Here is a 24,635-nt window from a genome sequence, read left to right on the forward strand (position 1 = left end):
TCTATTCCTCCAACACGGGACAGTAAAATGCATCATTATGACCAAAGAGATGTATCATCCATAAGAGTAAATTGGTTATGGGAGTGCTTATTTTTCTGGGGCACATACTGTATGTTGTCCTCTAATCTGGATATTGTTGATGGCATCTGATCTTCTGCCTCTCTCTCTCTCTCTCTTGAGAGAGAGATTCTCCAGCCCTGGCATATAGAGAGGTGAGACCCAAGTTCTGTAATGGATTGCGATCAGCATCCCAGCAGTGTGATGCCAGAATAACGACACCACTCAGAAACCCGGCGATATCTTGAGGGTAAGTATCTGGGTGCCGGTTAGGGTTAGGCACTAGAGGGGGGTTAGCCATAGCTGCCACCCCCAAATCTTAGCCCTATCTGCCACCCGCACTATCTTAACTCTAACCGCCACCCCTAGGTGGCTTAGGGTTAGGGTAGGGGATGGGGAAGGGTAAAATAATTTCCCTGTCCCCTGCCGGCATTTGAATTGTTGGGATGCTGGTGTCGGGAAAAGGAAAACGCTATGCTGGCGCAAACCCAACACATCCCATCACCCCAAGAACACCAGGGGAAACATTTAAATGTGTTGGAATGGCCTAGCCAAAGCCCAGATATCAATCCAATTGAGAATCTGTGGTCAGACTTGAAGATTGCTGATCACAAGCGGAAACCATCCAACATGAAGGAACTGGAGCAGTTTTGCCTTGAGGAATGGGCAAAAATCCAAGTGGCAAGATGTGGCAAGCTCATAGAGACTTATCCAAAGTGACTTTCAGCTGTAATTGCCGCAAAAGGTACAAAGTACTGACTTTAGGGGGGTGAATAGTTATGCACGCTGAAGTTTTCTGTTATTTTGTCCTATTTATTGTTAGCTTCACAATAAAAAAAACAAAACATCTTCAATGTTGTAGGCATGTTCTGTGAATGGATTGATGCAAACCTTCAAACAATCCATTTTAGTTCCAGGTTTTGAGGCAACAAAACATGAAAAATGCAAAGCTGGAGGGGGGGGGGGGGGGGGGGGGGGGATTTGGGTTGAATACTTTAGCAAGGCACTGTATGTACTTTGCTTGGTCCTAATTGTCCCTGATACACAAATACTGTCCAAATAACTGGTCTTTAGATTCAAAATGAAATAATCTGAATCAGTAAAGGTAACCCATCCTCTGATAAGTCAGGTAGTATAACGTCTGGCCATGCTTCCACCTCATGCGGGTCCCAGCTGTATTGTGACCAGCGAGTGATAGACCCCTTTCTGCTGCAGCAGCTGTTGATGTGTCCCCTGTTCCACGACTCTCCCATTCTGGATCACAGCTATTTTATCTGCATTCTGGATGGTGGACAGCCGGTGGGCAATCACAATACACGTGCGGCCCTCCCGCGCTTTGTCCAGCGCTTCTTGTACAACCTGTAGGGGTACAGAGCAAACACTTATTACTGTTTTACAATACATGTATCTGCACCCCTTATACTGCAACATGGTTTGTTCCACATTCAATGCTTTTTTTTTTTTTTTTTTGCTTTATCCTATGTAATTAAATCAAAAATAACAACTAAAAATAAATTGAATTAAAAAAACTTAAATACAAATTCTGCTGTTTAGGAACCTTTCTGACAGTAGTCCAATGGGAAACATCAATTAGGTAATCAGAGACAGTCGGGACTTCATATAATACACTGTAGCTGCAATGCTAATGATTTAGATGAGATCAGATGGAAAGGTCATTTCACAATTAGCCAATAAGCAGTGCTTCTAATACATGCTTGTCAGCTATCCCGGATGTCTGGGAGAGTGAGATGGATGGCCCGTTGGTTTAGTGATGTCATTCGCACTGAATTGCATCATCGCAGCCCCGCCCCCCACTGTAAAAAGACGCAAATCACAGTATTAAACAGCAGAGGTGGAGTCATGATGACACAATTGTGACACCTCCTACATTCAAGCCCACAACTTAGACATGTCAGCATGTCCCCACCTTTACTGTACTCAGATTTCCCTTTCCTACCCCTCCGGTCCTCAATCTGCATGTCCAGGCATATGATACAAGTCAATAATACATAAATGTATATATGCATTCTGTGTGCACATGTCTGCCACAAACAGGTGTATGTCATGCAATAAGAAAACAAACATACATCCAACTCTAGAAAAGCCCACAGTAATTGTGAGCCGTGTTCTTGATAGTATCAAGTTATCCCTGCACTGCACTGGTAAAGTTAGAATTATCCTGGTAAAGTTGGAATTATCCGCTGTAGTACCTGTCTGAGTTCTGTTTGAGTACAATAAAAAAAAATGGAATAACTGGAATTCTCTATCCCACCTTTTCGCTCTCTGTATCCAGAGCAGATGTGGCTTCATCCAGAAGTAGGATTTTGGGTTGACGCACAAGAGCTCGGGCAATGGCGATCCGCTGCTTCTGACCCCCGGAGAGCTGGGTGCCCTTATCTCCAACAGACGTGTTATATTTCTATCAGAGAGGCAATGTATTGTAGTGAGGGATAAATACACTGTGCACTGAGTACATTGTATAGCCACTGAACACATATAATAAGAATTTACTTACCGATAATTCTATTTCTCGGAGTCCGTAGTGGATGCTGGGGTTCCTGAAAGGACCATGGGGAATAGCGGCTCCGCAGGAGACAGGGCACAAAAAGTAAAGCTTTAGGATCAGGTGGTGTGCACTGGCTCCTCCCCCTATGACCCACCTCCAAGCCTCAGTTAGGATACTGTGCCCGGACGAGCGTACACAATAAGGAAGGATTTATGAATCCCGGGTAAGACTCATACCAGCCACACCAATCACACTGTACAACCTGTGATCTGAACCCAGTTAACAGTATGATAACAGCGGAGCCTCTGAAAGATGGCTCACAACAATAATAACCCGATTTTTGTAACTATGTACAAGTATTGCAGATAATCCGCACTTGGGATGGGCGCCCAGCATCCACTACGGACTCCGAGAAATAGAATTATCGGTAAGTAAATTCTTATTTTCTCTATCGTCCTAGTGGATGCTGGGGTTCCTGAAAGGACCATGGGGATTATACCAAAGCTCCCAAACGGGCGGGAGAGTGCGGATGACTCTGCAGCACCGAATGAGAGAACTCCAGGTCCTCCTTAGCCAGGTTATCAAATTTGTAGGATTTTACAAACGTGTTTGCCCCTGACTAAATAGCCGCTCGGCAAAGTTGTAATGCCGAGACCCCTCGGGCAGCCGCCCAAGATGAGCCCACCTTCCTTGTGGAATGGGCATTTACATATTTTGGCTGTGGCAGGCCTGCCACAGAATGTGCAAGCTGAATTGTATTACACATCCAACTAGCAAAAGTCTGCTTAGAAGCAAGAGCACCCAGTTCGTTGGGTGCATACAGGATAACAGCAAGTCAGTTTTCCTGACTCCAGCCGTCCTGGAACCTATATTTTCAGGGCCCTGACCACATCTAGCAACTTGGAGTCCTCCAAGTCCCTAGTAGGCGCAAGACACCACAATAAGCTGGTTCAGGTGAAACACTGACACCACCTTAGGGAGAGAACTGGGGACGAGTCCGCAGCTCTGCCCTGTCCGAATGGACAAACAGATATGAGCTTTTTTGAGAAAAAAACCACCAATTTGACACTCGCCTGGTCCAGGCCAGGTCCAAGAGCATGTTCACTTTTCATGTGAGATGCTTCAAATCCACAGATTTGACTGGTTTTAAACCAATGTGTTTTGAGGAATCCCAGAACTACGTTGAGATCCCACAGTGCCACTGGAGGCACAAAGGGGGGTTGTATATGCAATACTCCCTTGACAAACTTCTGGACTTCAGGAACTGAAGCCAATTCTTTCTGGAAGAAAAATCGACAGGGCCGAAATTTGAACCTTAATGGACCCCAATTTGAGGCCCATAGACACTCCTGTTTGCAGGAAATGCAGGAATCAACCGAGTTGAAATTTCTTCGTGGGGCCTTCCTGGCCTCACACCACGCAACATATTTTCGCCACATGTGGTGATAATGTTGTGCGGTCACCTCCTTTCTGGCTTTGACCAGGGTAGGAATGACCTCTTCCTGAATGCCTTTTCCCTTAGGATCCGGCGTTCCACCGCCATGCCGTCAAACGCAGCTGCGGTAAGTCTTGGAACAGACATGGTACTTGCTGAAACAAGTCCCTTCTTAGCGGCAGAGGCCATAAGTCCTCTGTGAGCATCTCTTGAAGTTCCGGGTACCAAGTCCTTCTTGGCCAATCCGGAGCCATGAGTATAGTTCTTACTCCTCTACGTCTTATAATTCTCAGTACCTTAGGTATGAAAAGCAGAGGATGGAACACATACACCGACTGGTACACCCACTGTGTTACCAGAACGTCCACAGCTATTGCCTGAGGGTCTCTTAACCTGGCGCAATACCTGTCCCGTTTTTTGTTCAGACGGGACGCCATCATGTCCACCTTTGGTAATTCCCAACGGTTTACAATCATGTGGAAAACTTCCCCATGAAGTTCCCACTCTGCCGGGTGGAGGTCGTGCCTACTGAGGAAGTCTGCTTCCCAGTTTCCATTCCCGGAATGAAACACTGCTGACAGTGCTATCACATGATTTTCCGCCCAGCGAAAAGTCCTTGCAGTTTTTGCCACTGCCCTCCTGCTTCTTGTGCCGCCCTGTCTATTTACGTGGGCGACTGCCGTGATGTTTTATCCCACTGGATCAATACCGGCTGACCTTGAAGCAGAGGTCTTGCTAAGCTTAGAGCATTATAAATTTACCCTTAGCTATATTTATGTGGAGAAAAGTCTCCAGACTTGATCACACTCCCTGGAAATTTTTTCCTTGTGTGACTGCTCCCCAGCCTCTCGGGCTGGCCTCCGTGGTCACCAACATCCAAAACTGAATGCCGAATCTGCGGCCCTCTAGAAGATGAGCACTCTGTAACCACCACAGGAGAGACACCCTTGTCCTTGGATATAGGGTTATCCGCTGATGCATCTGAAAATGCGATCCGGACCATTTGTCCTGCAGATCCCACTGAAAAATTCTTGCATGAAATCTGCCGACTGGAATTGCTTCGAAGGAAGTCACCATTTTTTTTACCATGGCCCTTGTGCAATGATGCACTGATTTTAGGAGGTTCCTGACTAGCTCGGATAACTCCCTGGCTTTCTCTTCCGGGAGAAACACCTTTTTCTGGACTGTGTCCAGAATCATCCCTAAGCACAGGAGACTTGTTGTCGGGATCAGCTGCGATTTTGGAATATTTAGAATCCACCCCTGCTGTTGTAACAGTATCCGAGATAGTGCTACTCCGACCTCCAACTGTTCCCTGGACTTTGCCCTTATCAGGAGATCGTCCAAGTAAGGGATAATTAAGACGCCTTTTCTTCGAAGAAGAACCATCATTTCGGCCATTACCTTGGTAAAGACCCGGGGTGCCGTGGACAATCCAAACGGCAGCGTCTGAAACTGATAGTGACAGTTCTGTACCACGAACCTGAGGTACCCTTAGTGATAAGGGCAAATTTGGGACATGGAGGTAAGCATCCCTGATGTCTCGGGACACCATATAGTCCCCTTCTTCCCGGTTCGTTATCACTGCTCTGAGTGACTCCATCTTGATTTGAACATTTGTAAGTGTTCAAATTTTTTTAGATTTAGAATAGGTCTCACCTAGCCTTCTGGCTTCAGTACCACAATATAGTGTGGAATAATACCCCTTTTCTTGTTGTCGGAGGGGTAATTTAATTATCACCTGCTGGGAATACAGCTCGTGAATTGTTTCCCATACTGCCTCCTTGTCGGAGGGAGACCTTGGTAAAGCAGACTTCAGGAGCCTGCGCAGGGAAAACGTCTCGACATTCCAATCTGTACCCCTGGGATGCTACTTGTAGGATCCAGGGGTCCTGTACGGTCTCAGCGTCATGCTGAGAGCTTGTCAGAAGCGGTGGAACGCTTCTGTTCCTGGGAATGGGCTGCCTGCTGCAGTCTTCTTCCCTTTCCTCTATCCCTGGGCAGATATGACTCTTATAGGGACGAAAGGACTGAAGCTGAAAAGACGGTGTCTTTTTCTGCAGAGATGTGACTTAGGGTAAAAAACGGTGGATTTTCCAGCAGTTGCCGTGGCCACCAGGTCCGATGGACCGACCCCAAATAACTCCTCTTCCTTTATACGGCAATACACCTTTGTGCCGTTTGGAATCTGCATCACCTGACCACTGTCGTGTCCATAAACATCTTCTGGCAGATATGGACATCGCACTTACTCTTGATGCCAGAGTGCAAATATCCCTCTGTGCATCTCGCATATATAGAAATGCATCCTTTAAATGCTCTATAGTCAATAAAATACTGTCCCTGTCAAGGGTATCAATATTTTTAGTCAGGGAATCCGACCAAGCCACCCCAGCTCTGCACATCCAGGCTGAGGCGATCGCTGGTCGCAGTATAACACCAGTATGTGTGTATATACTTTTTATGATATTTTCCAGCCTCCTGTCAGCTGGCTCCTTGAGGACGGCCCTATCTATAGACGGTACCGCCACTTGTTCTGATAAGCGTGTGAGCGCCTTATCCACCCTAAGGGGTGTTTCCCAACGCGCCCTAACTTCTGGCGGGAAAGGGTATACCGCCCATATTTTCTATCGGGGGGAACCCACGCATCATCACACACTTCATTTAATTTATCTGATTCAGGAAAAACTACGGTAGTTTTTTCACATCCCACATAATACCCTCTTTTGTGGTACTTGTAGTATCAGAAATATGTAACACCTCCTTCATTGCCCTTAACGTGTGGCCCTAATAAGGAATACGTTTGTTTATTCACCGTCGACACTGGATTCAGTGTCCCTGTCTGTGTCTGTGTCGACCGACTAAAGTAAACGGGCGTTTTAAAACCCCTGACGGTGTTTTTGAGACGTCTGGACCGGTACTAATTGTTTGTCGGCCGTCTCATGTCGTCAACCGACCTTGCCGCGTGTTGACATTATCACGTAATTCCCTAAATAAGCCATCCATTCCGGTGTCGACTCCCTAGAGAGTGACATCACCATTACAGGCAATTGCTCCGCCTCCTCACCAACATCGTCCTCATACATGTCGACACACACGTACCGACACACAGCACACACACAGGGAATGCTCTGATAGAGGACAGGACCTACTAGCCCTTTGGAGAGACAGAGGGAGAGTTTGCCAGCACACACCAAAAACGCTATAATTATATAGGGACAACCTTATATAAGTGTTTTCCCTTATAGCATCTTTTTTATATATTTCTAACGCCAAATTAGTGCCCCCCCTCTCTGTTTTAACCCTGTTTCTGTAGTGCAGTGCAGGGGAGAGCCTGGGAGCCTTCCCTCCAGCCTTTCTGTGAGGGAAAATGGCGCTGTGTGCTGAGGAGATAGGCCCCGCCCCTTTTTCGGCGGCCTCGTCTCCCGCTCTTAACGGATTCTGGCAGGGGTTAAATATCTCCATATAGCCCCCGGAGGCTATATGTGAGGTATTTTTAGCCAAAAATAGGTTTTCATTGCCTCCCAGGGCGCCCCCCTTCCAGCGCCCTGCACCCTCAGTGACTGCCGTGTGAAGTGTGCTGAGAGGAAATGGCGCACAGCTGCAGTGCTGTGCGCTACCTTAAGAAGACTGAGGAGTCTTCATGCCGCCGATTCTGGACCTTCTTCTTGTTTCAGCATCTGCAAGGGGGCCGGCGGCGAGGCTCCGGTGACCATCCAGGCTGTACCTGTGATCGTCCCTCTGGAGCTAATGTCCAGTAGCCAAAGAAGCCAATCCATCCTGCACGCAGGTGAGTTCACTTCTTCTCCCCTAAGTCCCTCGTTGCAGTGATCCTGTTGCCAGCAGGACTCACTGTAAAATAAAAAACCTAAGCTAAACTTTTCTAAGCAGCTCTTTAGGAGAGCTACCTAGATTGCACCCTTCTCGGCCGGGCACAAAAATCTAACTGAGGCTTGGAGGAGGGTCATAGGGGGAGGAGCCAGTGCACACCACCTGATCCTAAAGCTTTACTTTTTGTGCCCTGTCTCCTGCGGAGCCGCTATTCCCCATGGTCCTTTCAGGAACCCCAGCATCCACTAGGACGATAGAGAAAAATACAGTAACACACTGCTCGCTGAAGGGATTCTCTGCATTGATCTACAGTACAGTGACATGATATGTTGGCATTACAGGGTGCAGTCTTATTCTCATCCCTGCACTGCTGGGACACAGGAGAATCTCTTCTCTCCCAGCAACGGATGTCCTGATGGGTGTGTACTGCGTGACCGGCGGTCAGAAGATCGCCAGTCAGCATACCGACGTCAGCATGCCAGCAGCGAAATGCAGGTGGGGGCGACTGCAACAAGCGGGTTCGGTGGCGCCACAAGTTCTATTCCCACTCTATGGCATACCGACCGTCGGAATAGTGAGGATGCGGGATGAAGGGGGAGGTAATGTGACCGGTTGGTTTAGTGATGTCATTCGCACTGAATTGCATCATCGCAGCCCCGCCCCCCACTGTAAAAAGGCGCAAATCACAGTATTGAACCGCAGAGGTGGAGTCATGATGACACAATTGTGACACCTCCCACATTCAACCCCACATTTCTCAAGTAGCCGGTCACATAACTACATCCCGTCCTGATGACTTGTTACAGGTAAACTAGAGTTTCCCAAAGTCTACCATTACAGTCCAGGTTTTAAGGATATCAATGCTTGAGCACAGGTGTCTTAATAAGTACTTCAGTCAATTTGATATAACCATCTGTACTCAAGCATGAATACCTTTAAAACCTGGACTGGAATGGCGGACTTTTGGAAACTCTAGTTTAACATGTCAATCTGCAGATACCAGGGATACGTACTGCTAAGTTTTAGGTTTAGCATCAGAATCCATATGAGGAACTCTGGGCCTGATTCAGGTTTGTTAGCAAAGCAAAAAAGCACACAACTAGACAAAACCATGTGCACTGCAGGTGGGGCAGATGTAACATGTGCAGAGAGGGTTAGCTTCCTGAGGTTGGCAGGGCATGTTGGAATTTGCAGATCCAAAATGGCTAGAGACACAAGTCGCCATAATCTGCTTTAGGGATAAGAATGTTGTGTAATATTGTCACCAATGGCATATCTATGCAGGGTGCAGGGTGAGGGGTGCACTTGGGCCCCTGGGTCCAGGAGGAGCTACATGATACACCCTGCACCAATTTCACTTATTTACCTCCTACCAGTCCAATGTCATTATTCCACTGGCATATTTGGACATATGATATCTTTTGGACATCTGCACATGGGCCCCCTCCAGGTTTTAAATAACCCCATACAAGCAAGTAGCATCCAATCATTACAGAGGACATGTACCAGCACGATGAGACATTACAGGGACACAGCAGAGACTCACATCTGGGAGTGTTTCAATGAAGCTCTGGATATTGGCACCTTTGGCTGCTCGTTCAATCTCTTCTTGTGGCACCGTCCTGCTGTTATCTCCATAGGCAATGTTCTCCGCTATGCTGCAGTCAAACAATATGGGCTCCTGGGACACGATGCCCATCTGGGCTCGGAGCCACTGGATGTTCACTCTCCTCACATCACAGCCGTCTATACTCTAGGAGACAGATACACTAAGGCTAAACATAATAATAATAATAATAACACTGTTGCATACAATTGTTTCCATATTGTGGTCATTTTTCTTGGCTAAAGCAATTTAAGAGCCGTAGTTAACCTAAAACACTTATAGTAAGTCCTGCCCAATTCTAAGCAGAGGATCCAGGGCACATTCTCTGCTATATACCAAATGGAAAATTGTTCCCTGTATCCTGATAAATCTGTAAGACTCCAATTATTTTTGGCATATCGCTTCTCACCATCTCACTATTCAAATCTAAAGATACACCATGGAGGAGGTGCCAAGCACAATGACTATTTGCAATGCCTGAATGTGATTGGCTGGCTTATCAGGAATCACCAGCCACTGACACAATATTGTTTCAGCACTGTAGTTTTTTTCTGTGGAGCATTCGCCACCCAGCGGTTAAAATAAGAGGATTTTGGTACTTACCGATAAATCCATTTCTCTGAATCCTCTAGGGGACACTGGAGTTCCATCTTAGACATTAGGGGTGTGAAGTCTGTGAACCGGAGGTGTGGCACAATCTTAAAAATTTGCATTGACTGCACAGCCGGCTCCTCCCCCTTCACGCCCCTCATGCCTCAGTTTCGAAAATTGGACCGAGAGATGAGGACACGTACGAGAGCCTATGGCGAAGGAACCGAACCGTGCAACCTGCCCAACAGCTTCCAAGAACATCTTTAACCTACAACTATATTGATGTACTAACTGAATAAATCAGAACATTATATCTATATATATATATATATATATAAATATATACACTGCAGGATTGACAGCACAGGGGCGGGCGTCCAGTGTCCCCTAGAGGATTCAGAGAAATGGATTTATCGGTAAGTACCAAAATCCTCTTTTCTCTTTCATCCACTAGGGGACACTGGAGTTCCATCTTAGACATTAGGGGACGTCCCAAAGTTATCTCCCAGGGAGGGAGTGCTGTCAGTAGCCTGCAAAACCAAACGTCCAAATTTAGCGTCTTCAGACGCAAAAGTATCAAACTTATAAAATTTAGCGAAAGTGTGGGCTGAAGACCACGTCGCCGCTCTGCAAAGTTGAGTAGTGGAGACTCCTCTGGCAGCTGCCCAAGAAGCACCCACTGATCTAGTGGTATGCGCACCTGTACGCAATGGAACCTGCTTCCCCCTGGAAATATATGCTTGTCTTATAGCCAATCTAATCCATCTAGACAGGGACTGCTTAGAAGCTGGCCAACCCTTCTTTGGCCCATCAAAAAGTACGAATAAATGATCGGACTTTCGAAATGATGATGTAACCTGAACGTACACCTTTAAAGCTCGTACTACATCCAATGTTACATCTCCATCTGTGACACTTTGGAAGGATGGAACCACAATAGGTTGATTCACATGATAACCCGAAACAACCTTAGGAAGGAAATCCGCTCTTGTACGGAGTTCCGCCCTATCCTCATGAAAAATCAAAAACGGACTTTTACATGACAAGGCTCCCAGTTCCGAAACCCTTCTAGCCGAGGCTAATGCTAACAACGTCACCTTCCAAGACAGATATTTTAGATCTGTCTGTGTTAATGGTTCAAACACTGGCGATTTTAAAAAACCTAACACCAAATTCAAGTCCCAAGGTGCCGTTGGTGCACGAAAAGGGGGCTGTATCCTTAACACCCCTTGCAAAAAAGTTTGAACCTCTGGCAAGCTTGCCAACTTTTGTTGAAAAAGAATAGAAAGAGCCGACACTTGAACCTTCAGTGATCCCAAACGCAGGCCTAATGTCAGCCCTGCCTGAAGAAATAAAAGCAATCTGGACAGGTGGAAGGATTTCGAATCCCAACCCCGCTCCTGACACCAGTCTATATACTTCTTCCATATTCTGTAGTAATGTTCCGCTGTAACTGGCTTCCTAGCCGCAATCATAGTAGGAATAGCTTTTCTTGGTATCCCTCTGTTTCTTAAAATCCTGGTTTCAACAGCCACGCCGTCAAACGTAGTCTGTTCAGATCTGGGTGACGAAATGGTCCTTGAGATAGTAGGTCCTCTCTTTGAGGTAGTCTCCACGGATCTGCTGATATTAACCCTAGCAGATCCGAGTACCAACTCCTGCGTGGCCAATCTGGTGCTATTAGAATGGCCCCTACTCTTTCTCGTTTTAACCTCTTCAGTATCCTTGGTATGAGAGGAAACGGTGGAAATATGTATACCGTTTCGTAATTCCAAGGAATTGTCAACGCATCTACTCCTTCTGCTGCAGTATCCCTTGTCCTGGATACATATCTGGGAAGTTGATGGTTCTGCCTCGATGCCATGAGGTCTATCTGTGGCACACCCCATCTTTGCACTATCATCCTGAAAATCCGCGGGTGAAGACACCACTCTCCCGGATGCATATCCTGTCGACTGAGATAGTCCGCTTCCTAGTTCTCTACTCCTGGAATGAATATTGCCGAAAGTATAATGTTTCGCCTTTCCGCCCACAGAAGGATTTTCGTTGACTCCTTCAATGCCATTTTGCTTTTTGTTCCCCCTTGACGATTTATGTAAGCCGTCGTTGTGACATTGTCCGACTGTATCCTTACATACTGACCTCTGACTAGATTTTCGGCCACTAGGAGTGCGTTGTAAACCGCTCTTAGCTCTAGAATATTTATAGGTAAGCTGCTCTCTTGAGGCGTCCACCGTCCTTGAAACTGATGGTCTTCCAGGACTGCTCCCCAGCCTCTCAGACTGGCATCTGTTGTCAGAATCCTCCAGTCCCATATCCCGAATCTCTTCCCTGTTGCGAGATTCTTGTGTATCAACCACCATGTCAGAGAGATTCGTACCTGTGGTTGAAGTTTTATCCTGCGATGAAGTAGCCAATGTGAACCTGCCCCTTGAGCAATAAGATTCATTTGAAATGGTCGGGAATGAAGTCTTCCGTATTGGATAGCCTCGAACGACGCTACCATCTTTCCTAGAAGTTGTACACAGCGATGTAGAGACACAGTCTGTGTCTCTAATACCTGAGCAACCAACTTTCGTATATCCTGAATTTTGGATTCTGGCAGAAAAACTCTCAATTCCACTGTGTCCAATAGAAGACCTAGGAACTGAATTCGTTGTGCTGGAATAAGGTTGGATTTCTTGAAGTTTATCATCCACCCGTGTTGAATCAGAAATTGGTGAGTTATGCGAGCATCCTGGATCAGCTGTTTCTGAGAGTTGGCTTTGATTAGGAGATCGTCCAGGTACGGTATTATAGTAATCCCTCTTAACCTCAATTCTGCCACCATGACCGCCATGATCTTCGTGAAGATCCTTGGCGCTGTAGATAAACCGAACGGCAAAGCTCTGAATTGATAATGTTCCTTCCCCACTGCAAAGCGTAGGTAAGCCTGGTGGGGAGACCATATTGGGATATGCAGGTATGCATCCTTTATGTCCATGGATATCATGAACTCCTTGTGTTCTAGGCCCGCAATGACCGACTGTATTGATTCCATCTTGAACTTGTAAATTCTTAGGAATTGATTTAAAACTTTTAAATTTAGAATCGGTCTGACTGTTCCGTCTGGTTTTGGCACAACAAAAAGACTGGAATAAAATCCCGTTCCTCTCTGAGGGGTAGGAACTGGAACAATTACTTCTGACTGTAGCAATTTCTGAATTGCTACCATTAACGAATCTGCCTTTACAGGGCACCGAGGTAAACCTGTTGTAAAAAATTGGCTGTGAGGTCTGTCTTGAAAATCCATCTTGTACCCCTGAGAGATTATGTCGTTTATCCAGATCTCTGGAGAGGTGCTGGCCCATGTGTTCTGAAACCTCTCCAGTCGTGCACCCACCAGGGGAGACCCCAGGTGAGCTGGGAGACCGTCATGCCATGGTCTTTTCAGCAGGTTTATCCTGTTTTTTGTACGTTGTCTGTGACCGGCCTCTACCTCTGCCTCCACGTGCTTGTCCACCAAAACCTCTACCTCGTCCTCGAAAGGACTGAGATCTAAAGGAATGGAACGTTGGTCCGGAGTAGCCTCTCTTGACCTGTGTAGTGTTCCTTGTATAAGGTGTGGGAAGGAATGTAGATTTTCCCGCAGTAGCTTGGGAAATCCACTTGTCCAGTTCTGGACCGAAAAGCGTATCCCCCGTAAAAGGAATAGCTTCCACCGCCTTTTTAGTGTCAGAATCTCCCTGCCACTCTCTAAGCCATAAGATTCTCCTTGCTGATACGGCCGATGCGGATATGCGCGATGCAATCCTACTCGTATCTTTAGATGCTTGACACAAATATGACGCCGATTCACGAATGTGTTGCGCCAGGTGAGTAATTTCCTCCAGGCTATTTTCTTCTTCAATAGCCTGTATAATACGACTGGCCCATGCTCCCATGGCTTTGTTGACCCAAGCACATATGAGGGTAGGTCTCTGTGCCGCCCCTGCCGCTACAAAAATTGACTTTAAAGCCGTGTCAACCTTACGATCTGAAACCTCCTTCAAGGTCGTTACATTAGGTATCGGCAGGATTGTCTTCTTTGATAACCTACCTAGAGAAGCATCCACTACCGGTGGATTTTCCCATTTATCCATTACCCCTTTTGGTAAAGGGTACGTTACCTGAAACCGCTTTGGGAATTGAAATCGTTTTTCTGGTTGTTTCCAGGCTTCCTCCATTTGACTCTGGAGGGACTTAGGAATAGGAAACACTGCTGAACAAGGTTTCTGGGATTCGAATAAATCGAATTCCTCAGGCTCCTTAACCTCTTCACTCTTAAAATCCAGTATTTCTTTAACTGCCTCAATAAGAGCATCCATACCTGAGATCTCTGAATCCTCTTCTGTGGGATCCGCATCCAGGTTAGTTTCAATCAACTCACCTTCCTCCGTATCCATCAGGAGGCCCTCCTCGTCATCCATTACCTGGAGAACGGAAAGTGGTCTTTTCACTGCCTTGCGCACAATCTTGTCTGTTTGTGCGGGCGGCGTTAATCTAATCAGGAACTCTTCCATTGTCTTTGAGAACCCAGCAGCCCACTCTGATTGCTGCTTGCGTGATTCCGCCATTTCCTTGGATATTCTATCTGTAAGAACATCCTCCCATGACCTTGATGGAGCACTGCTCCCTGTCTGTGCGCCCCTGTCCATGCAGGATTCGCACACCCCTGTACTGTCAATCCTAGTGCTTTTCTTATCACACTTTGTACACACGTAGTAAGTCTTAGATGACTTGGCTGCTGCCTTAGACATGGTGACTCGTTCGTTGACAATTTACTCAAAACTTTCACCTTGTAATATGACGGGAGTGAAGTGTTTGGAACCAGCTGTAAAAAGTCCTTTTTTTTTTTTTAAATTAATAAATAAATAAATAAAAAGACCAGCCGGTTAGCAGCCTTCACAGACTCAGCTGTCAATCAGCTACGGTGATCAGGCTGCTCACGAACTCCCTGTATTTTCCTCAGGATCTTTCTTCCGAATTCCCTTGAAAATATAAACAGTAATAACTATAATTATAATTCCACAGGAGATCCTCATCTAACTATATATATATACATTATATATATAATCTTCGCCAGCAGGGGGAGCTAGAAACCCCATCTTATTGTCCTACCGTCTGCGAGGGGGAGGGACTACTGCTTTTACCTCAGATCTGGCGCCTAAATGCAAAACTTAAAATGGCCGCCACTTTTATTGCGCAGCTCCTAAATGTTATGTTCTACTGACACACGCCGCACCGGGAGCTAAATCTATTCCTCCGTGCAGCTTGTGTTTATCTCCCTCCTTTAGCCGCGCTGTCCGGCGGTGCCCGATGTAGTCATGGAGACCTGCACTCTCCCCGCTGCTCGGCGCCGCCGCGGTGCGCATATCAGCTCCACTGAAGTGACCGGAGCTATCTGACAGGAAAGTACCTTCCTCGCTGTGCGGCGCCGCCGCGCGTCTAAGCGGCTCCATTGAAGTGACCGGAGGCTATCTGACCGGAAAGTATGTTACACCCTCCCCGCTGTGCGGCGCCGCCGCGCGTATACGCGGCTCCACTGAAGGGACCGGAGGTTATGTCCCAGGGAGGAATTTTTACAACTAAACCCTCCCCACTGCTCGGCGCCGCTGCGTGTGTTTATACGCTGCTCTTACAAGTATCTCACGGGGGAATTTTGCTCTGCGCAGCTCTCTATGCTTAGGCCGGGACCTTTAGTACAACCAGTACTCACACGATCAGGTCCCGCCAAGGATCTCCTGCGGGGAGATGCTGATCCCTTCAAAAGGGATCTTTGTCTCCCAATCACTCTCCAGTCCTTTGTCCCCCTTTTATTAGGTTGACTCAGACTTTCTTTTTGTAAAAGATTCAGGAGCTCTGCTCCTGCGTGCTGACACCTATAGCACAATTTTTGAAACTGAGGCATGAGGGGCGTGAAGGGGGAGGAGCCGGCTGTGCAGTCAATGCAAATTTTTAAGATTGTGCCACACCTCCGGTTCACAGACTTCACACCCCTAATGTCTAAGATGGAACTCCAGTGTCCCCTAGTGGATGAAAGAAAAAATATATAGCATGGTGTCGATTCTATTGCGGTGTGCCGTAGGGAGGCTACGCTATGATCTGCCAGGACTGGGACGCCATGCCACTTCATGCCGGGACTGGGAGGCTTGAAAGCTGCGCTTAGTGCAAAGATGCAAGAGGACACACTTAAAAAGGTGGTAGGACCAGCGCAAGTGATAGAGTCCATTAATATCCTAACAGGCTGTATATGAAAAAAAGTCAGATTAAAATTATGATTATTATTTCAGCCATGGAGAAAACAGACGTCCCCTCTCCCGCTATGGGACGTCTCCCTCATGGGCATCCCTGATGTGTTTCCTACTCGGGTTTAATAAAGGCAATACAATGGTAAAATACAGTATGTTCTCAACAGAGGCCTATATGCCCCTTGGAGTTTCTTCATCAAACATGGCCTCCTGGCTGTGAGACCCTTTGAGTACAAGAGAGGCAATGAGACTGATTCTAAGGGGTATATTTACTAAAGTGTGGAGTTAATCTAGCACCTTCTAGAAGATCATAGCTAGAATCTGATTGGTTGCTATGAGCAACATCTCCACTTCTATAAACCTGGACTATAGTAAATATACTCCTAAACAGCATACATTATATATGTTCACATAGATGAGCGATTTTGTTGCTACTGCACGTGTGCTGAAACCTGTAAAAACTCCCACGGCCAATGTGTTACAGCACAGAGTACATGGTATCAGAAGTGTCTCGGAAAAGTGCTGCGGGCTCCTGGGCGGGAATGGGAGGGGGCTAAACACGCACAGAGATGGTCTGTCTTACGGGTGAGTTCAGGATAGCATCACGGTCAAGTCACTGAAGTGTCTGCGTACACCGATGCACAATGGATTACACTGGAGGCCATACTCAGAGAGAAAATCTGTAACTACCATAAGCATGGGGCAAGCTAGGGGCAGATTGCTATAATCAGGATACTATTAGTGGGACACGTCTCTATCTGCTGGCCCTGTGTATGTGGTGGCATCTAAAGATGCACCAGGCAGTGTTACAGTATCTACAGACACTCAAAGTGGCCGTCTCAGTCCTTGCACATTGATATGCATGAATGTACACCAGGGGTGGGCTTTGTAGCGCCATATTCACCTCTGCGTCCCGTTGCAGCAGATAATCTTACTGATAACTAATGAAAGTTTGCCGGGCAGCTGAGTGATACCAGCTGGCAGAATACTTATAGGGGTATTCAATTAAGTACCGTTTTTTCGACTGGTCGAAAAAACTGCACTAATTCAACACGGAGTATTCAATTGTGAGCGTTTTTGCCCATTTTATAATCCATTTTCACCCATGCCATTTCACTTTTTTTTTTGTCAAATCGGCATGGGCGAAATGTGCGCCATAAACGGGTGAAAACACCTGCAAATTCGCCAAAACACGTGTATCAGCGGTGAATTCGTCGATACACGTGGTTTTCGCCAGTGTGGGGATTTTCATCCAGTTGAAAAAACGGCATGGGTATTGAATAGGTAAATAAGACCAAGAAACGGGCGCAAATTGCAATTTTTTCGATTGGACGAAAAAAACGTCACTAATTGAATACCTCCCTCTGACTGATGTCAGGCGCATCTCTTACTCCAAGGAAAGGGTTGGTTTAAGTGAACCCTGATAATGATGATGGCTATTTCAAGAGACACGTGGTCAGGGGCGGTCGCATATAGAGTACACGTAAAACTTAGAATACAGGCGATTATTCGCATTTAGTTTTAGTGCACGTACGATTGCGGCAAAGACACGTGCAACTCTTAATCAGCACCAATGTTTGCAAACTGAACGTACAGTATATGTATGTCTGAAACCTGCAGCTCACACAGGCTACAAACAAGATGGGTATTTTCTCAGTTCCCCATTACAACACGAGGAAAGGAACGCTATAAACTTCAGATTGTCTAGTTATTAATTGAGGAAACTATGAATAAGATAATGGGATCTATTCATGAAGCAGTAAAAAGTGTGGAGAAGTTGCCCATGGCAACCAATCAGCTGCTCTGTATAATTTTATAGTATGCAAATTATAAATGTTACTTCAATGTTGATTGGTTGCCATGGGCAACTTCTCTACTGGCTCACTTCTCCACTCTTTTCACTGCTTCATGAATAGACCTTAATATGACAGGGTAACACATCTGAAAATTACACAATCAGTGTGTTGCACGCCTGTGTATGGCTTTAGGTTACACTACAGCAGGATACAGTATTAAAAATATCACATGTAGTATAAGCGGGGAGTGGTCTGTGAGTTCTATGCACCCCAAAAAACATGCATACAAGGCCCAGTAGTGTCTAGACTTTCTAGTATCTACATATATCTGTACCTGGGTTAGTATTTATTACACATGATGAGATATATATATTTACCACTTCTCCGATTTGTGGGTCGTAGAATCTCTCCAGCAGTTGGACAGTGGTACTTTTCCCGCACCCGCTGCTGCCCACTAGCGCCAGGGTTTCCCCTTTCTTCACACTGATGTCCAGACCCTGCAGCACCTGCACATCTGGTCTTGACGGATAATTAAACTGGACCCCCCGGAACATGACATTCCCATCACACTGTGGCTGCAGCCAATAAAAACAGTTAGTGCATTCCTGTTGCTGACAGAGCTCACCTTGTCGCAATACATACATATATAACACATCTCAAAGACAATGGGCTACATACTGTACAGTATATCTTTTTTTCAGGCAATACACCTTCTAAAGGGGACACTTGCAGTATACTTTGCACTGACTGTTCTATGGGCAAAAATATCAATAGGTTCACAAGAAATTGGTATGTATTGTGTATGTTTATGGATGTAAAGTTTATTGTGGCCCTTTTCAATGAGTGCGATCTCCCAGTACAGCCCCAGGACTAGAAAAGGTTGTGCACCCCTGATCTAAACTCAGGCTCCAAGGCAGCATCGGGGGTGAAGATGGGGAGAATCCTGAGTTCTTAAAGTGCCCAGGCTTCCAGGACCACAGGTATATCACCATGGTCTTCTCCATGGTCTCAGGGCCGTCTTTTCGTATGGGCTCAATGGGCTCTTGCCCAAGGGCCCCAGGAGTAAAAGGGCCCTAGGCTGATAGCTGAGAGTCCCCTCTTTCCAGGGGTACCAGATTTTTGAAAATCGGCCCTGGGGAACCGGAGAGATCTGACTTCAAAGCAGTGGTCCCCGTCCAAGCAATTAATTGTTCTTCCCAGCCAGATATCTCGAGTTCTGTCTAACTTAGAGATTTTCTGAGGGTTCTCTCCCCTTTTGGTGAGCACTGGCAGCTTGTCATTACTATGCCCAGAACCATAGATATCAGCCTTCCAGCAGCTGTTCCTGCTCCAGCTCCACACGCCTGGTATGCAGTTTTATATGTTTGTTGGTGGATTGCTGTGGCTCCTGCACTCTGATCCCCAAGTCCCCAGTATCTCCTGAAAGGTGGAACTCTCTAGTTTGTTATTCCATTAAAGCTAAGAAATCTATTTCCAGGAACTGGAGATATCTGCAGTAAAGCAAGCTGCCCTCACACCAGAAAATTATGAATATTAAGCCCACGCCACTATCGACCCCTCCCCTACATATTAAACATCCCCTACCACCCTGAAAGTCATGTACCAGGTCCCCTTCATTCAGCCCAATGCCCCCTTCTACAGTTTAGTGTTCTCCTTCCTGTCCCATATGTGCAGTAAAGGAGTAATTAGCAGAACTTATTTCTCCAGGTCCTACATGCTGAGCGGGAGATAGGACACCCCCTACCGCCCGCGGAACATCAAAGCTGCTGCTGATAGCACCTCTACCGCTGGAGGATGGGTAGGGGCCCCAGTGCATTGCTGTGCCCAGGGGCCTACACTGCTGTTAAGACGGCTCTGCATGGTCTGCCAGTGAATGCCTGACAATATATGATTAGCAATTATTTTAGCATTAAGTAATCATTTTGCAAAACCTGAAATATAAGAAAAAGAGCACGTTTGTTAGAGGATCATTATCATCATCACAACATAAATAAGAAAGCTGACACCTTCACTAACCCTTGGAAGGACGGTGATAAAGTACCAGCCAATCGGCTCCTAACTGTCATTTTTCAAACTCAGCCTGTTACATGGCAGTTAGGAGCTGATTGGCTGGTACTTTGTCTCCGTTGACTTTATCTCCATCCAAGGCTTAGTAAATAGACCCCTAAAACTGATATGACATTGCACGCTGACAATTGATGTGATAGCTAATTACTAACTTTCTGCCACTGCAGTTTATTGGCAACTTATAAATAAACAATGGTGATGATGATGATGATGATGATGTGGAAGTGAATGTTCCTTATAAGTAACAAAAGGTCTTCCAAAAGAGTGCAATAATAGCAATAATGGTTTATAGAATCAAACTCAGTTATTGACATGTGCCCAGTGCACTATGGGGCTTATTGTACTGTATTTGTCACACTGTTTATAACATATAGTGTCTACTTACAGGCCTCTGTCCATCGGTGCTGTAACTGTCTATGAGGGGCTCCTTCTCCAGCAGGTGGAATATATGAGCCGCTGACATCTTTGCTTTACTGTAGTCTGGAGTGAGTGAACTGGCCTCACCCAAAGCCATAGCCCCGAATACAAGGGCTGCGAACACCCTGAGGAGGTAATAGATTTCCTTGAATGTCAGATATCACAATCGTTATGTTACTATCAAACCTCAGCAACACAGAAAATAAGAATTTACTTACCGATAATTCTATTTCTCGTAGTCCGTAGTGGATGCTGGGGACTCCGTCAGGACCATGGGGATTAGCGGCTCCGCAGGAGACAGGGCACAAAAGTAAAAGCTTTAGGATCAGGTGGTGTGCACTGGCTCCTCCCCCTATGACCCTCCTCCAAGCCTCAGTTAGGATACTGTGCCCGGACGAGCGTACACAATAAGGAAGGATTTTGAATCCCGGGTAAGACTCATACCAGCCACACCAATCACACTGTACAACCTGTGATCTGAACCCAGTTAACAGCATGATAACAGCGGAGCCTCTGAAAAGATGGCTCACAACAATAATAACCCGATTTTTGTAACAATAACTATGTACAAGTATTGGAGACAATCCGCACTTGGGATGGGCGCCCAGCATCCACTACGGACTACGAGAAATAGAATTATCGGTAAGTAAATTCTTTTCTCTATCGTCCTAAGTGGATGCTGGGGTTCCTGAAAGGACCATGGGGAATAGCGGCTCCGCAGGAGACAGGGCACAAAAAAGTAAAGCTTTTACCAGATCAGGTGGTGTGCACTGGCTCCTCCCCCTATGACCCTCCTCCAGACTCCAGTTAGATTTTGTGCCCGAACGAGAAGGGTGCAATCTAGGTGGCTCTCCTAAAGAGCTGCTTAGAGAAAGTTTAGCTTAGGTTTTTTACTTTACAGTGAGTCCTGCTGGCAACAGGATCAGTGCAACGAGGGACTTAGGGGAGAAGTAGTGAACTCACCTGCGTGCAGAGTGGATTTGCTGCTTGGCTACTGGACACTAGCTCCAGAGGGACGATCACAGGTACAGCCTGGATGGTCACCGGAGCCGCGCCGCCGGCCCCCTTGCAGACGCTGAAGAGAGAAGAGGTCCAAAATCGGCGGCTGAAGACTCCTGAGTCTTCATAAAGGTAGCGCACAGCACTGCAGCTGTGCGCCATTTTCCTCTCAGCACACTTCACACAACAGTCACTGAGGGTGCAGAGCGCTGGGGGGGGCGCTCTGAGAGGCAAATAAAAACCTTATTAGAGGCAAAAAAATACCTCACATATAGCCCACAGAGGCTATATGGAGATATTTAACCCCTGCCTAACTTCAAAAATAGCGGGAGACGAGCCCGCCGAAAAAGGGGCGGGGCCTATCTCCTCAGCACACAGCGCCATTTTCTCTCACAGAAAAGCTGGAGAGAAGGCTCCCAGGCTCTCCCCTGCACTGCACTACAGAAACAGGGTTAAAACAGAGAGGGGGGGCACTGATTTTGGCGATATTGTATATATATAAAAGATGCTATAAGGGAGAAACACTTATATAAGGTTGTCCCTATATAATTATAGCGTTTTTGGTGTGTGCTGGCAGACTCTCCCTCTGTCTCCCCAAAGGGCTAGTGGGTCCTGTCCTCTGTCAGAGCATTCCCGGTGTGTGTGCTGTGTGTCGGTACGTGTGTGTCGACATGTATGAGGACGATGTTGGTGAGGAGGCGGAGAAATTGCCTGTAATGGTGATGTCACTCTCTAGGGAGTCGACACCGGAATGGATGGCTTATTTAGAGAATTACGTGAGAATGTCAACACGCTGCAAGGTCGGTTGACGACATGAGACGGCCGACAATCTATTAGGACCGGTCCAGGCGTCTCAGAAACACCGTCAGGGGTTTTAAAAACGCCCATTTACCTCAGTCGGTCGACACAGACACAGACACGGACACTGAATACAGTGTCGACGGTGAATAAACAAACGTATTTCTCATTAGGGCCACACGTTAAGGGCAATGAAGGAGGTGTTACGTGTTTCTGATACTACAAGTACCACAAGAAAGGGTATTATGTGGGAGTGAAAAAACTACCTGTAGTTTTTCCTGAATCAGATAAAATAAAATGAAGTGTGTGATGATGCGTAGGGTTACCCCGATAGCAAATATTGGCGTTATACCCTTTCCCGCCAGAAATTAGGGTACGTTGGGAAACACCCCTTAGGGTGATAAGGCGCTCACACGCTTATCAAGTGGCGTTACCGTCTCCAGATACGGCCGCCCTCAAGGAGCCAGCTGATAGGAAGCTGGAAAAATATCCTAAAAAGTATATACACACATACGGTGGTTATACTGCGACCAGCGATCGCCATCAGCCTGGAGATGCAGTGCTGGGTTGGCTTGGTCGGATTCCCTGACTGAAAATATTTTATTCGTGTAGAGCATTAATAGGATGCATTCTATATATATGTATGTGAGATGCACAGAGGGATATTTGCTCTCTGGCATCAAGATAAGTGCGTTGTCCATATCTCCCAGAAGATGTCAGGGACACGACAGTGGTCAGGTGATACAGATCCCATACGGCAGATGGAAGTATTGCTGTATAAAGGGAAGGAGTTATTTGGGGGTCGGTCCATCGGACCTGGGGACCACAGCAACAGCTGGGAAATCCAACCTTTTTTACCCCAAGTTACATCTCAGCTAAAAAAGACACCGTCTTTTCAGCCTCAATCTTTCCTTTCCCATGAGGGCATGCAGGCAAAAGGCCAGTCATATCTGCCCAGACATAGAGGTAAGGGAAGTAGACTGCAGCAGGCAGCCCTTTCCCAGGAAAAGAAGCCCTCCACCGCGTCTGCCAAGTCCTCAGCATGACGCTGGGGCCGTGCAAGCGGACTCAAGGTGGGGGGGTAGTCTCAAGAGTCTCAGGGCGCAGTGGGATCACTCGCAAGTTGACCCCTAGATCGTACGAGTATTATCCCAGGGGTAAAGATTGGAGAGTCGAGACATCTTCTCCTCGCAGGTTCCTGAAGTCTGCTTTACCAACGGCTCCCTCCGACAGGGAGGCAGCATTGGAAACAATTCACAAGCTGTATATCCAGCAGGTGATAATCAAAGTACCCCTCCTACGACAAGGAAAAGGGTATTATTTTTCCACACTATATTGTGGTACTGAAGCCAGACGGCTTGGTGACACATAGTCTAAATCTAAAATGTTTTGAACACTTACATAAAAGGTTCAAATCGAGATAAAGTCACTCAGAGCAGTGATAGCGAACCGGAAAAAAGGGGACTATATGGTGTCCCTGGACATCAAGGATTACCTCCATGTCCAAATTTTGTCCTTCTCATCAAGGGTACCTCTGGTTCGTGGTACAGAACTGTCAATATCAGTTTCAGACGATGCCGTTTGAATTATCCACGGCACCCCGGGCCTTTTTACCAAGGTAATGGCCGAAAAGATGTTTCTTCAAAGAAAAAAGGCATCTAAATTATCCCTTACTTGCACGACCTAAAAAGGGCAAGTTCCAGAGAACAGTTGGAGGTCGGAAGAGCACTATCTAAAGTAGTTCTTCGACGGCACGACTGGATTCTAAATATTCCAAGAATCGCAGCTGTTTTCCGACGATACGTCTGCTGTTCCTAGGGATGATTCTGGACACGGTTCAGAAAAAGGTTTTTCTTCCCGAGGAAAAAGCCAAGGAGTTATCCGACCGGTCAGGAACCTCCTAAAACCAGGAAAGGTGTCTGTACATCAATGCACAAGAGTCCTGGGAAAAATGGTGGCTTTTTACGAAGCAATTCCATTCGGCAGATTCCATGCAAGAATTTTCCAAAGGGATCTGTTGGACAAATGGTCAGGGTCGCATCCTCAGATGCACCTGCGAATAACCCTGTCGCCAAGGACAAGGGTATATCTTCTGTGGTGGTTGCAAAAGGCTCATCTATTGGAGGGCCGCAGATTCGGCATACAGGATTTGATCCTGGTGACCACGGACGCCAGCCTGAGAGGTTGGGGAGCAGTCACACAAGGAAGAAACTTCCAGGGGGTATGGACGAACCTGGAAAAGTCTCTTCACATAAACATTCTG

General features: G+C 46.6%; 1 protein-coding gene across 1 annotated transcript in view; it reads right to left on the reverse strand.

Annotated features, from left to right (window-relative positions):
• Positions 1–1,051: 1,051 nt before the first annotated feature.
• Positions 1,052–24,635, reverse strand: part of LOC134929558 (ATP-dependent translocase ABCB1-like) — a 279,814-nt gene continuing 256,230 nt past the window's right edge. The window contains exons 15-19 of the mRNA XM_063925152.1: positions 20,544–20,700; positions 18,469–18,666; positions 9,376–9,582; positions 2,330–2,476; positions 1,052–1,416 (exon numbers count right to left, since the gene is read on the reverse strand). Of these exons, the coding sequence (XP_063781222.1) occupies positions 1,216–1,416; positions 2,330–2,476; positions 9,376–9,582; positions 18,469–18,666; positions 20,544–20,700 (910 nt within the window). The 3' untranslated portion in view covers positions 1,052–1,215. The remainder of the gene's footprint in view (positions 1,417–2,329; positions 2,477–9,375; positions 9,583–18,468; positions 18,667–20,543; positions 20,701–24,635) is intronic.

The sequence above is a fragment of the Pseudophryne corroboree genome, chromosome 5, assembly GCF_028390025.1.
Source record: "Pseudophryne corroboree isolate aPseCor3 chromosome 5, aPseCor3.hap2, whole genome shotgun sequence".
Taxonomy (NCBI): domain Eukaryota; kingdom Metazoa; phylum Chordata; class Amphibia; order Anura; family Myobatrachidae; genus Pseudophryne; species Pseudophryne corroboree.